Raw genomic sequence first — 15,310 nt, forward strand, 5'->3', positions numbered from 1 at the left:
ATTTGGCTACATCACCTGACAAATACTATGAGATGCTAAAGCTATTATTTTATTTTGTTAATTGAAATTATGATACATCATAAGTAATGTATTATTAGTTCACTTTTACAATGGCAAAATGAAGTAAATGTGAAAGTACAAGTGCTCCTCTCACTAAGCATTCTGATGCACTTCTTTGGCTCTAATGGCTTTTGTTCAAAGTAAGGAAAGAATAGTTTCATTACCCACAGATTCACTATTTTTGATGGCCTGCAATCATGACTAAAGGCAATCTAAACAAGCAATTTCACTACAAAAGAAAAAACCAGCACAATAAGAGAAATTCAAGACAGAGGCTAAGAACGTGAGCTCTATGGCATGTACAGTATTTTAACAACACAACACTGCTCTTAAAATGTTATTCATGCATGTTGATATAAAAATAAAGTGTATTATTTGCATTAGTAGCTAGTCTGCTATAGCCTATGCTAAGTAATCGTCTTGTAACTTCCTTTGGAGGAACTTTTTGAAGAATTTATTGAACATATTTCTATATCACCCTTTATCCAAAGAAATCAGGCAGACGTAGAGTTACAAAACAGATGGACAATTCACAAATTGCTACAAGTGTACAAATTTATGATGAAAATCATGTGTAATACTATAAATCTGTATTAGGACAGTTTCTGCAAAGCAAAAGGCTCACTTTGATCAGCTTTATCAAAGCTGGTTACAGTACAGGTTACGGTGATTTATGTTGAAGTCAGTGGCTCAGATCCAGACTACTGAAGTGAATACAGAATGGTGTGATGCAGAGTGCTTCTGGGGGAAAGAGTGATGAGGGGGTTGAAAGTCGTCCATTACTCTTCCCCTGGAAATGCTCTGTGGCACACAGATTTATGTCCTTGATGGGCAATGTGACCCTCAGGGACCTATTTCTACCAGTGTGGTCTGTGGTGATCCGAGGGGAAGGTAGGAACCCTGGAATTAGCTTGTGCACTAGACAACACTCAACAAATTCTGAAGTGGGCACATAGCTGATGCTACACACCCACCTCAGTAATCTTGGATCTGAACCAGTGATACTAATTCTTAGTTAAGTATTTTTGTTTTCAATGGGATTCTTGTGCACCTCTTGAGCTACTAGTCCAATTTATTGCACTGTAATTGAAGTAAACACAGCTATTAGACATGCATACACATTCTTGTACATCAACACAACATGTTGACCAAGGCTGCAATTTTAATTCATATTAAATCCAGCTTGAAATGAGATTCATAAACTGTCATGTTCACTCCTGACCAAAACATGGAGGAACCCAGCAGCAGCCTAAGCAGTGCTTATCACCTGGTACTGTCCTTCCGTCCTCAGTTTCTTTATGATGTGTGGACAGGTGGGACAGGCTATTGCAGATTGCTTGAGGAATTCTACAAAATGAGCTACCCCATCACTCTCTTCCTTAGCACTCACCAAACTTTCTACAATGCATTTCATTTGTGTGTGTGTGGAGCTAGAGGTTGGGATCTACTTGAAAGGTTTTACAAGCAGATTAATGAGGGAAAGGATAGTACTTTCAGGTAATATATAATTATGTTCTAATTGATCTATAGAGCCAATTTCTTATACAAAATATGATGCATACGAAAATCCTCTCAATCTTCTGAGGTGTTGAGCAGCTTTTTAAAAACTATCTGAAAGCAGTTACATGCAACTTTGTTTTAATTTTACTCATAAAAATAGCTAGTCACTTTTAACAATAATAATCTAAGGTTCTTAAATTTGAAGTATGCATACTTACCAGTTACCAAAGCATAATCCTCAGAATCTATTTGGTGAAACTGCTATAATTTATATATCTGAATACATACAGTACTGAATTCCTGCCCCCACCCACTTTTATTCATATTAGGACCTAAAGGCTTGTATATATTAGTGGTGCTGAATCACTTAAACAGTACCTCTGCATTCAAGTTGTCTGCAAGGCTTTCAAGGAACTGGCTCTCAATTGGGTTCTGCTGAGTAAGCAGTGTCAGATAATGGCTGAGCTTGTCATGTGTTGTAATAATGACACCTTCTCCAAATTTGTCAAACTGAGGCCGTCCAGCTCGTCCAAATATCTGCATGACATCTAAAATGCCAAGGTCAACAAAGGAGCCTCTTTTTGCAGCATAGATCTGTGTTCCCTGGTTGACGAAAAGTTAATAAAAATTAACATAAACACACATGACTGTAATCCAGATGAGCTGAAGACGAAAATTAGGCAAATACAGCAGGATTTCAAAAGTGTACTTTAGGTAATCCCTTCATAATCTTTGATATATTTAAATCTTTACTATCCAACTGGATTCCCAAAGGTGAGAGTCAGTTTAACAAGCAAAAAACCCCTCAATTTCTAGATAATTAGCAGCAAACCCTCTGCTTTGCACCCCCACTTCCTTTTTACAAACTATGATAAATATCTTGTTATATGACATTTTATAGATTTTTAACGGCCCAGACAAAGAGAGAACATGCTCTTACCTTAATGATGACAGCATGAGCTGGAAGATTGACACCCCAGGCTAAGGTAGCTGTACAAACCAAGACCTTGATATATCCACGAGAAAACAAATTCTCCACCAAATTTCTGTCTTGCCGGAGCATTCCTGCATGATGAATACTGAATCCATCTGGAAACATTTCACGTAACTGCTTGTTTCTGGACTTTTGCACCTTTTGATGAACAAGGGAATCAAAAAGTAAAATTAACAGAATATTCACATTAAAATACAATAATCTTTGCACATATAAAATTGCATATTTCAGGACACATATAAATAAGATGCAAATGAAAAGAGTTATTTACGCACCCATTTCCCAGACTAAGGGAAAGACCTATATCTTCCCTAAGGGAAGAGCCCCTGGTGGCGCAGTGGTAAAACTGCCGCCCTGTAACCAGAAGGTTACAAGTTCGATCCTGACCAGGGGCTCAAGGTTGACTCAGCCTTCCATCCTTCCGAGGTTGGTAAAATGAGTACCCAGAATGTTGGGGGCAATATACTAAATCATTGTAAACCGCTTAGAGAGCTCCGGCTATAGAGCGGTATATAAATGTAAGTGCTATTGCTATTGCTATATTAGGCAGCAGTGATATAGGAAGATGCTGAAAGGTATCATCTCATACTGCGCTGGAGATGGCAATGGTCAACCCCTCCTGTATTCTACCAAGAAAACCACAGGGCTCTGTGGTCACCAGGAATCAACACCGACTCGACGGCACACATTACCTTACCATTATCAAAGACATTATTTAAAACAGACATTGTAACTCAAAATAGTATCAGAGATCAATTGCTGCTGGAGATTTCCAACAAAATGCCCTTGGTCAACAGATAATCAGTATTTCCTATGGCAGGCCTTATTTGTGTAGAATTTTACTCAATATAGAACTTCAGTTGTTACTTCCTATTCATGACTATAAACAGAAAGGGATGACACCCCACTGCAAATCTTCAGTTGGTGTTAGCTAGCAGATTTTAATGTACATGTTAGATAGTATGAATTTTGTTAGGTTGAAAGGGATGGGAGGGGAAAAGCTGAGTATCAACAAAGATAATCTTTGGTAAAGAAAATGGCTGACATCCAGACTAATGCTATGCCGATGTGCCAGCATTTCTGTTGTGCGAGGTAGGAGGTGGTCCCTCAAACCTCAGGGAAACAGCTTCAGGGAGCACAAGGGGCTGCATGAGGAAGTGAAGACCATAAAAATAGCCCCTCCTCCCCGACACAATGGAAACCTCTGGTGGGTTGGCACAGGGTTAGTCAAGACATCAGCCAATGAGATCACAATTATAAACCTGACACTGTGAATCTGCATTGCTTGTAAAAAAAAAAAAAAGCCATATGAACGCTACACTTGGTGGACTGTTCTCAATGCATGTAAGAGACCATAACCTGCAACCTTGGGGAAGCCGCTGCCAGTCTCTGAAGACAATACTGAGCTAGATAGACCAATGGTCTGACTCAGTATATGGCAGTTTCCTATGTTCCTAACCTCACAATCAAAATACATCATATGAAATAGTAATATCTTATGCTGAACTTCATCAGTGTTTTCAGTACAAGATATTACTTATTTCAGAGAAGCATGTTTTGGAATAAGCACCCCTACAGGTAACATTCCAAGACAGAAATATATTTGCCTTCAGTAAGGCAGTATTCTGTCTAAACACTGAAGTAATGCCAGGTACCAAACAATATATTCATTTCTAGAAGCATGTCTGAAGATTAAACTTATTAAGAACTGACCTATTATATGGAGTTCCCTACTTTCCTGAGGGCAGTAGAGGAAGCCTATTTTCCAGGACAAACATGTTGAGTTTCTAGAGTTCAAAGATCCTGGAATAGCCAAACCATAATTCAGTTTATTCTCAAATTATGTTTAATGCTATTTCAGAGTTGTTTCTAAGATGTAAGCCTGCAAAAGTTTGAAAAATGAGAGCAACACATATTGGACTTCCTTCTGCCTTGATTTATTGTTGCTTGTAGTGCAGTAATACTACTGGGATGTCAATATTATTGTGTATAATCTTTAGGTCTAAATCATATTATACTATGAGCATTTCTGATTATATTTGTTCAACTTAGTGCAAATAAAGGAGGCTATAAATTTCTATAATGAAAATCCAATAAAAAGCATCAACAACTAGTAGACTGAATGCTATAGCTTAACTTCTGAGAAATGTCAGATGTTGCCAAAACAAGTACCTCCAAAGGGAACACATATTTCTGGCAACAGAAGATAGAAAAAAGAATGGTATGGAGGACAAGAACTAGAGACCAACAGAGTGACATGTGGAGGCTCATTACCTTGCTGGACTGTTTTCTCTCTCATGCATGCACATATACAATACTATTTTGAGACCCTCCACTGCTAGCACTTCTGCTCCTGACAAGCACAAGAAATAGAGTCCTTCTAGGCAATGACATATCACATAAACTTGTTGTTTCTGGGCTATGCTCTTTCTAGTATTGTTCTGTGGGTGGGGACTCCAGTGACTTCCGCATTGTAAAGGACGAACCACCATCTAGTTAAGGTTGGACTTACAATCACTTCCCACTTTCGCAGGGCTGAGGGGCCTATTAGGATGGTCCGCCCAAGAAGGTTATTGGATCCAATAGGATTCCAAGAAGCCTTGGAAGGATTTAGTGTTGGCTTTGCCAGTGATCCTTGTTGATGCTTTGGTGGAGAACTGGAACAGCAATCTCATCGGGGCAGTAGACAGGATTGCTCCTAAGTGTCCTCTCCGACCCACTTCAAAATTGGCCCCTTGGTATATGGAAGAACTACAGGGGCTGAAGCAGCGAGGTAGATGACAGAGGCGCAAGTGGAGAAAGAATTCACTCGAATTCAACAGATTGCAACATAGAGCACATTTCAAGATCTATGCTCAAGCAATGCATACGGCAAAGAAACCATTCTTTTCTGCCTGTATTGTATCTGCAAATTCACGTCCAGTGAATTTGATCAGAGTTGTGAGAGGGCTAGTATGTGCCCCTACTCCCTTGAATCAGAATCTGGAACCATCAATTACCCGCTATGATCTGTTTAATGAATTATTTGTGGGGGAAACCTCTTGTATTTGGGCTGACAGACTCAGTCTCCACAGTTACTTCAGTGACTGATGTGGAGGTGTCCAGCGACTCCTCTTGTGTGGTTCAGTTGGATCAGTTCCAGTTTGTGACTCCTGAGGATGTGGACAAGCTGCTTGGAAAGATGCGGTCTACCACCTGTTCTCTTGACCCTTGCTCGACATGGCTTGTTCGATCTAGCAGGGAGGTTGTTGTAGAAGGCCTGGTAGAGATCATAAATGCTTTTCTGAGGGAGGGCAGGATGCCTCCTTGTCTTAAAGAGGCAATTATTAGACCACTTCTGAAGAAGCTTGCCTTGGATCCCTCAGAGTCGAGTAACTACAGGCCTGTCTCCAACCTTCCATGGTTGGGCAAGGTAATTGAGAGGATGGTGGCCTCCCAGCTCCAGACAGTCTTGGAGGAAACTGATTATCTAGACCCAATTCAGACTGGTGTTCAGGCAGGCTATGGGGTAGAGACTGCCTTGGTCAGCCTGATGGATGATCTCCAATTGGGAATTGAGAGAGGAAGTGTGACTCTGTTGGTCCTTTCGGACCTATTGGTGGCTTTTGATACTATCAACCATAGTATCCTTCTGGAGCATCTGAGAGGGTTGGGAGTGGGGGGTACTGCTTTGCAGTGGTTCCATTCTTACTTTTTGGGCAGGTTCCAGATGGTGTCCCTTGGAGACTTCAAAAATGTTGTTCTTCAAAATCTGAACTTTTGTATGGTGTTCCTCAGGGCTCCGTATTGTCTCCGATGCTGTTTAACATTTACATGAAACCGCTTGGAGAGATCATCAGGAGATTTGGTGTGGGATGTTATCAGTATGCTAACGACACCCAAATCTATTTCTCCATCTATTTCAACATCATCGGGAGAAGGCATAAACCCCTAAATTCCTGCCTGGAGACGGTGATGGGCTGGATGAGGGATAACAAACTGAGACTGAATCCAGATAAGACAGAGGTACTAACTGTACGGGGTTCAAATTTGGGAGTTGAGTTTGATCTGCCTGTTCTGGATGGGGTCACACTTCCACAGAAAGAACAAGTACACAGTCTGGGAGTGTTGCTAGATCCAAGCTTCTCCCTGGTGTCCCAGGTTGAGGCAGTGGCCAGGGGTGCCTTCTATCAGCTTTGGCTGATACACCACCTGGGTCAATTTCTTGAGATAAATGAGCTCAGAACAGTGCTACATACTCTGGTAACCTCCAGACTGGATTACTGCAATGCGCTCTATGTGGGGCTACCTTCCATATTACTCCTGTAATGAAAGAGCTACACTGGCTGCCGATAAGTTTCCAGGCAAAATACAAGGTGCTGGTTATAACTTATAAAGCCCTAAATGGCTTGGGCCCTGGGTATGTAAGAGAACATATTTGTCATGAATCCCATCACCCATTGAGATAATCTGGAGAGGTCCATCTGCATTTGCCACCGGCTCGTCTGGTGGCTACTCAGGGACGGGCCTTCTACACTGCTGCCCTGAAGCTTTGGAATGTGCTCCCTGCTGCAATAAGAGCCTTCCCATCTTTATCAATATTAAAAAAATCTTTAACGACGCATCTGTTCACCCAGGCTTTTAATTAAATACTGTTATAATAGTTTTAACATTTTTAAAAAACCATTGTTTTAACATTTTAAATTGTTGTAATATTTTAACTTTTTTGCTGCCATTTATTTTAACTTATGTTTTAATTCTTTCTGTTGTCATTTATTTTGTTTTGTTGTAAACTGCTCGGAGACATAAGTTTTGGGCAGTATAAAAATATGTTAAATAATAAATAAATAAAAGGTTTCATTCATCTACAGATTATTTATATTTATGTGTATATGCCACTTATATAACAAATGGACCTTCAAAACAGCTCTCAGCAATAGTTAAAAGCATAAATGGCAGCATCATGGCTGTTCACCAGGGCAGTAGACACGATTGCTCCCAAGCATCCCCTCCGACCCACTTCAAATTTGGCTCCTTGGTATACAGAAGATCTACGGGGGCTGAAGCGGCAAGGTAGGCGACTGGAGCTCAAGTGGAGAAAGACTCAACTCTAATCTGACAGATTGTGACATAGAGCACATCTAAAGATCTATGCTCAGGCGATACGTGCAGCAAAGAGGCGGTTCTTTTCTGCCCGTATTGCCTCTGCGAGTTCATGTCCAGCGGAGTTGTTCAGGGTTATGAGGAGATTAGTATCTGACCCCCCTCCCTTGAACCAGAATTTGGAGTCATCAGTTACCTGCTGTGATGTGTTTAAAGAGTTTTTCGCAGATAAAATCTCTCGGATTCAGGCCAACATAGATGGAGACTCCACAATTAATTTGATGTCTGAGCTGGAGGTGCCCAACGACTCCTCTTATGTGATTCGAATGGATCGGTTTCAGTTTGTGACTCCTGAGGATGTGGACAAGCTGCTTGGATCGGTGAGGCCTACCACTTGTTCTCTTGACCCTTGTCCAACATGGCTTGTTCGATCTAGCAGGGAGGTTGTTGTAAACAGCCTGGTGGAAATCATAAATGCTTCTCTGAGGGAGGGCAGGACGCCTCCTTGTCTTAAGGAGGCAATCATTAGACCTCTTCTAAAGAAGCCTGCATTAGATCCCTCAGAGTTGAGCAATTATAGGCCTGTTTCCAACCTCCCATGGCTGGGCAAGGTAATTGAGAAGGTGGTGGCCTCTCAGCTCCAGGTGGTCTTGGAGGAAACTGATTATCTAGACCCATTATCTAGACCCACGCTGATGACACCCAGATCTACTTCTCCATGTCAACTTCTTCAGGAGCTGGCATATCCTGCCTAAATGCCTGCCTGGAAGCAGTAATGGGCTGGATAAGGGAGAATAAACTGAAGCTGAATCCAGATATGACGGAGGTACTTATTATGCGGGGTCAGAACTCTAGAGATGATTTTGATCTGCCTGTTCTAGACGGGGTCACACTTCCCCAAAAGGAACAGGTTCACAGTCTGGGAGTACTTCTGGATTCACACCTCTCCCTGGTTTCTCAGGTTGAGGCGGTGGCCAGGGGTGCTTTTTATCAGCTCCAGCTGATATGCCAGCTGCGCCCGTTTCTCAACATCAATGACCTCAAAACAGTGGTACATCTGTTGGTAACCTCTAGACTTGACTTTTGTAATGCGCTCTACGTGGGGCTGCCTTTGTACATAGTCCGTAAACTTCAGTTGGTTCAGAATGCGGCAGCCAGGTTGGTCTCTGGGTCATCTCAGAGAGACCATGTTACTCCTTTACTGATGGAGTTACACTGGCTGCCAAAAGTTTTCTGGACAAAATACAAAGTGCTAGTTATAACTTATAAAGCCCTAAATGGCTTAAGCCCTGGGTATCTAAGAGAGCGTTTTCTTCATTATGAGCCTCACCGCCCATTGAGGTCATCTAAGGAGGTCCGTCTCCAGTTACCACCAACTCGTTTGGTGGCTACACAGAGACGGGCCTTCTGTGTCGCTGCCTTGAGATTGTGGAATGCGCTCCCTGCTGAGATATGATCCTCCCCATATCTGGCAATTTTCAAAACACACCTGAAAAATCAACTTTTCACCCAAGCTTTCTCAGCTTCCTAAATTTGGGGGTTTTTAATATCTGGTTTATTTTAAAATTCAAAACCCAATTTTGGGGTTTTTGATCACTGCAATTGTTTAATTGCTGTTTTAAAATGTTTTTAAATTGTTAATTGTTATGTTGTTTTTTAATTTGTTTTAGCTCTTTACTGTTTTAGTGGTTTGTTTTAATTGTAAACTGCCCTGAGCCATTTTGGAAGGGTGGTATACAAATCAATCAATCAATCAAACATATCTAAATTAATAAGTTACTTAATCAAAATATATTTCCATATAATTAGCCCATTCAAAATTTCCTGACCCTGAAGTGAAGATAAGAAGAAAGGCAAGGAATGAAAAGAAAGCACAATTTTAGCAACAGTTATAGCAAGAAAGTCCTTTTCAGTAACCCACTTTGCAAGGGAGGGTCTCCTACACCCCTATTTTCAACAATCTCCCTAAAGTGCCCCATTGGTAAAAGCAGTTTCTAGCTTAGGTTCTAGATTCTAAGCATTTTCCCATAAGATATCCATTTACAGAAATTAAAGGTGCATAGTAAAATGCCAGAAAGGAAAGGTGGCAGTAGCAGACTTGACATTACTATTAGGTAAAATAAAGGCCAGACACTTAGAGGTTTCTCAGGAAAGCTAAGACTTGTTAGGCCACTGGATTAAAAATGGCAGAATTATATTTGCTGAAGAATACATTGAAAGTACTGATCAGAGGGCATCACCAACTAGAGCAACTGTTATTAAGGGAGTTAAGACTTGCATATCTGCGTGTAGGGGGTAGGCGGAAATGACCTCCAAGGTCATTTCTGCCCACCATTTTGTGGACAGGAGCCATTTTGTGTCTCCTTTTTGTTAAAATAAAAAAAGGAGAAAACCCATTTTTTCACAAAACCCCCCACCTATTTTTAAAAAAAACATTTGGGGCATTGCTGGACAGCTGGGCACACACAAAGCAGAGTAGGATACTCCACTCAATTTCCCCCACCTTCAGTCCATTTTTGTCCCATTTTCACCAGCCCATTTTGTCCCATTTTCACCAGCCCATTTTGTCCCATTTTCACCAGCTGGCACCGTTATTGCCAGCCCTTTTGCACCATTTCCGTACGCTTCCTCGGGGCTATGGGAATTGGGGGATTAGGTTCCTAATGTCCTATTATCTGCAGTTTCACTATCCACGCCCCCCGTGGAACAGGATCCCCATGGATACAGGGCTCTCCTGTAAAACAACATTACTTTCAAGTGCTCCTGATAATTTCTATAATTTCACTGACTCCCAAATAAAACAGATGGGGGAAAGTGCAGATTAGACAAACCGTGTTTTTAAATTACAAAGTAGCAAACAGTAAACAGTAAGAGTTGTTGCATCAGATCATGAGGTAATGCATTTGTTAAACCACTTCTACACTAACAGTTGATAAATACTTGAAGCATTTTTAGATTACAAACTGTTTTCAATACAACATACAGGTTTTTTTCTTCAATATAGATGGTTTCCCCCTTAAGAGGACATAATACATTTCCAAACAAGGAATGCTATAATACAGTACAATACAAGTACTAATACCCCAAAACTATTAGTTTGCTTTACTAATTGGGCTAGGATAGAAGGAGTGCTTAAGTTTTGGAGGCCAAAGATAAATAACCCAAAGTGGCTCATGATGGAGTTCCTCTTCTAAGAGGTTGATTTTTTAAGGTTCTAAAGCAAACTGACCTGCATTGCCACACAGGGGATGTTAATTCATCTTACATTCTAACAACAGTGCTGTTGTGCAAGGTTATTAGATAGGTGAAGGTAAGAATGTCAGTATATAAATCAGTAGGCTCTAGATCTCTGCATAGTTTGTGCTGGCATATCTGCGTAGCTGACCATGAATACACAGCTGCCTAAAGTTATCAAAATTCTGACAAGGCGAACAAAAATATGTTCTCATGAAAAGTTCAACTATGAGTAGTACATAGGCGTCCTGTGACAATTAGTATTAAAGACTGGAAGAATATTTGTTCTGAGGAAAAAGAGAAATAGAACGTAAGAGAAGCCAAAGTCAAGACAAATAATTTCCTGAATAGAAGTCCTCAGACACATGCTTGATGCCATACAGTTGGTCTCTATCTGGTATAAAGTTCTAAATTCACATTTTATTAATCTTATCTTTGTATAATTTCACGGTGGAAATTATATACACACACACACACACACACACACACTCTCTAGATATTATATTGGTTTTTGAGGAATTAATCGCCACTAAAATTTTTGAACTTTTATGTCTAGTATTGGATTTAAAAACAAAATACTGAAGCTACTTTTCACACAGAGCAAAACATTCTAGACAATTCTGAGAACAAATCATTGTCATAATGATAAATATATTCTCGAACAGTACATGAGAGAAACTATTTTACTAACAACCTTTTTCCTCCAAATACCTAGCTCCAGTAACATTTTGGTGTGTTTTTTTAAATGCATCCCTCAAGGTTTCTGCTGGAGATGTGATCACAGGAAAACAGCACTCATACAAAGGGCAGCAATATAGGGCATTTGATTTCAGAATGTAGTGGATGGATAGCACAGTACTCAATGTGTTGAAGTAGTCTGAAGGTAGTCTGAAGGCCTTTAAGTATTGGAGTTTAAGCTGCTTTTGCCAATTTACTTCAATGAGACGAAATGCTGTACTTATATGAAGTGGGAATGAAACAGGCTGAATGCTTTTATATATATTAAGTTCAATCATATGTAATACTACTGGAAATCTACTAGGATGCATAGAAAACTAAAAGCAGCATGCACAATAAAAAACCCTAAAAATACAGAATTTTAGAGTTAGAAGGGACCTTGGAGTTTGATCCTGACCAGGGGCTCAAGGTTGACTCAGCCTTCCATCCTTCCGAGGTCGGTAAAATGAGTACCCAGAATGTTGGGGGCAATATGCTAAATCATTGTAAACCGCTTAGAGAGCTCTGGCTATAAAGCGGTATATAAATGTAAGTGCTATTGCTATTGCTATTGCTATTCCTCCTCGGTTCAGGAAACTGCGTCAGCATCCCTAAAAGATGACTGTCCAGCTACCATTTTGAAAACCTCTACTGGAGAGATCACCACTGCACAACTGTTCCACTGCTGAACAGCTCTTACAATCAGGAAATCCTTCCTAATGTCTAGTCTAAATATGCCTCCCTGCCTCTTAAGGGACCCTCCCCCCACATTTGAACCAGCTTGAACGTCAGGCCACAGAACCAGTTTGGTGCTCCAGAAAATGACCAGTTCCGTGCACATCCTTACTCTTGTCATCTTTGCTGCCCTTCTCTGAATCCACTCAAGTGTATCAACACTTTTCTTAAATGCAGGGTCCAGAAATTGGCACAATATTCCAAGGAAGGTCTGATCAGCACAAAGTAGAGTAGTGATCTGTGTGCCATGCCTCTGTTAATGCAGCTCAGAACAGTAATTAGTCTTAAAAAGAAACAGTTTCATCACACTGCTGGCTCATCTTCAACTTATTGTCACTTTCACATGTATTGCTGCCAAACCAGGTCTCCCTCATCCTATAGTTATGCATATGACTTTACCTTACCGAAATGCGGGACTTCACATTGGCTTTCATTTAACTCCAACTTGCTGGTTTTGGCCTAATAGCCAAGCCTGTCCAGATTGGCCCAATCCTAGATTCAGCCTTTAAAGGTATTAGCTATGTCCCCCCAACTATCTGCTTCTGATACACCCATCTTACAGCTGAGTTTATTACAATGACTAGCAATAGTTTCAAGATAAGTTATTTTTTCCAAGAACATTTTGATCCTTAATAGACCCTAATATGAGGAAACATGCTAATAATATCTCCTAGATAAGAGTAGAGGAGATGATCTTTGAGAGCTAGGTTTACAAGCCAACCTCTATCACACCCTAAAAGCTAGTTTTAGTAGTTAGAAAGGATAGAGTTTGGAAGCACAGATCAAGTGACTTGCATTTTTTGCTTTCTTTGTTCCTTCGTCTTGCTTTCTGTAATTTGCAAAGCAAGATGAAAACAATTAACCTTTAGTCATTTGTAGCTCACGGGTCTTATTAGGATTAGATGCCCAGTCCTACAATCTCTGTCCTACATAGATGCCCTACTTTGCTACATCAGTGCAAGCATTTCTGTTTTCCTCACTTATTTGTAAAATATGTCTTTCAAATTGTGTATTTTTTGTGCAAGTTGTCAGACTCAGTCTGCACGTCTATAATATTGTAATAATCACAAAGTGAAGCGGGAGAAAAGACAGCAAAGAGCTTTACTCATGAAAAGTGCAACATACATGATAGTCAGAGACACTAATTGTGGTATTTAGACACACCAGCATGCTTGTGTTACATTAAAAATAGCCATGTAATTCTCATGTACTATACTGTCTTCAGATTTATGTTGTTCTAAAACAGTAGAGTACTAGAACATCATACACATCCTTTGGTTCTTGTTGAATTGTTCTCACAAGTATTCAGCCAATTATAGCACCTGAGATTGCCAAATTACAGAATTGTTACAAAGGATACATTCATTAAGCCTCATAGTGTGTCTGCAAGTTTCTGTAATAAAGCAACATTAATAAGAACAGAACACAGTAAGAAGCTAGTAGATTATCTACAGGAAGACATTATGAATATTACTTGAAACACCTGTTATCATTTAGCAGATTTCTACATATTAGAATGGAATTTTTGCAGACTGAATTAGTTCTCCATTTTGCACTTTCCCCTCTTCACTTAGTATAAACTGAGAGTAGGGAAAAACATTACTTGGAAGGTATTGAAAGTAAAAAGCACCTTGCAAAATAAAATTAAATATAATTAAGGTGCTAATAGTCTACATAGAAGATATTGCAAAACAGCAGCAACCTGGCTTATATACTGGGGCGGGGGGAGGGGGACCACACACACACACATCCATACGTCCAGGCAGTAAGGTGCAATAACAAAAAATCCACAAGGTGGCTCTCAATACTCAGCATTAAATATAAATATATCCACATTTTACAAAGCTACAACAACACTGTTTCCAATTTGAAGTTGTTAAGTATTCAAAACTTGTTAGTAATTGAACTAAAATGCATACGGCAAGTGAAGTAAAAGTATATATTTAAGAGTTGTCTCATCCCAGCCCCATATATTCAAATCAGACTCACATTGCAGAAGAGTATCTAGAGATCGGCACCACCACCACCACCACCACCACCACCACATTTTTATTAACCTGCAGATGGAGCTTTTGAAAATTGCTTTCTATCTTTTTGGAAAAACATCAGTGAGTCTATGTACCGGGGATGGGGCAAGTGGGGCAGAAACTTCAGTGCACCACCAGATTGCCTTATCTTTACTCTGAAAATCTGCAACTTGCCATAGATTTCCAGGTCAAACTCTAGAACCTCAACAGCACAAAGAATGAAGTCAAAATACAAAAATAAGTTTCTACATACAGATGACTATCAGATTTGTAAATACCAGATGCTGGGTATGGATGCAGCGCAAGCAAAGTCGTGTTCCTGAACTAGGCCAAGTTATGCAGGGTGGACCTGCCACACTGCACCCAAGCAACACATTGGCATTATAGGAGCTATGATGTGTTCGCACAGAATCAATCAGGCTGGGAAGAATGGGACCTGTGACAGTGTCAATCACCTGGTCAGTAGAACATGAAGAAGGGGATGTTCAAACTAAGGCAGTGTGACCTAACCCTTACCTCCTAGCTTAGGTACTGTGTGTGTGTATGTGTGTGTGTATATACAGTGGTCCCTCGACTTACGAACTACTCGACATAAGTATTTTTCAAGTTACAAACTGCAGTTTTAGATCCGGTTTTAGATGCGGTTTTTTCGACTTACAAATTTCTAGATGGGGTTTCCTCGACTTACGAATTTTACATGCGGTTTCCTTGACTTGCCTGCCTGTTTACTGCCTGTTTATTCTTGAAAAGAAATGTTCCTGTGCAGTTTGCAAGCCTTACTGGGGGTCTGGGTCTTTTTTCTAGGCTCCGGAATGCATTAATCCGTTCCCAATGCATTCCTATGGGAAACCGCTTTTCGACTTACGAACTTTTCGACTTACAAATGTGCATTCGGAACGGATTAATTTCGTAAGTAGAGGGACCACTGTATATATACTAGTGTTTTCAGGCCCGTTGTAAT

General features: G+C 40.3%; 1 protein-coding gene across 2 annotated transcripts in view; it reads right to left on the reverse strand.

Moving 5' to 3' along the window:
• Positions 1 to 15,310, reverse strand: part of ASCC3 (activating signal cointegrator 1 complex subunit 3) — a 362,371-nt gene that overhangs the window by 172,821 nt on the left and 174,240 nt on the right. For both annotated transcript variants that reach the window (XM_053266329.1, XM_053258340.1), the window contains exons 15-16: positions 2,501 to 2,692; positions 1,939 to 2,163 (exon numbers count right to left, since the gene is read on the reverse strand). In XM_053266329.1, the coding sequence (XP_053122304.1) occupies positions 1,939 to 2,163; positions 2,501 to 2,692 (417 nt within the window). The remainder of the gene's footprint in view (positions 1 to 1,938; positions 2,164 to 2,500; positions 2,693 to 15,310) is intronic.

Source organism: Hemicordylus capensis, chromosome 1, assembly GCF_027244095.1.
Source record: "Hemicordylus capensis ecotype Gifberg chromosome 1, rHemCap1.1.pri, whole genome shotgun sequence".
Lineage (NCBI taxonomy): Eukaryota > Metazoa > Chordata > Lepidosauria > Squamata > Cordylidae > Hemicordylus > Hemicordylus capensis.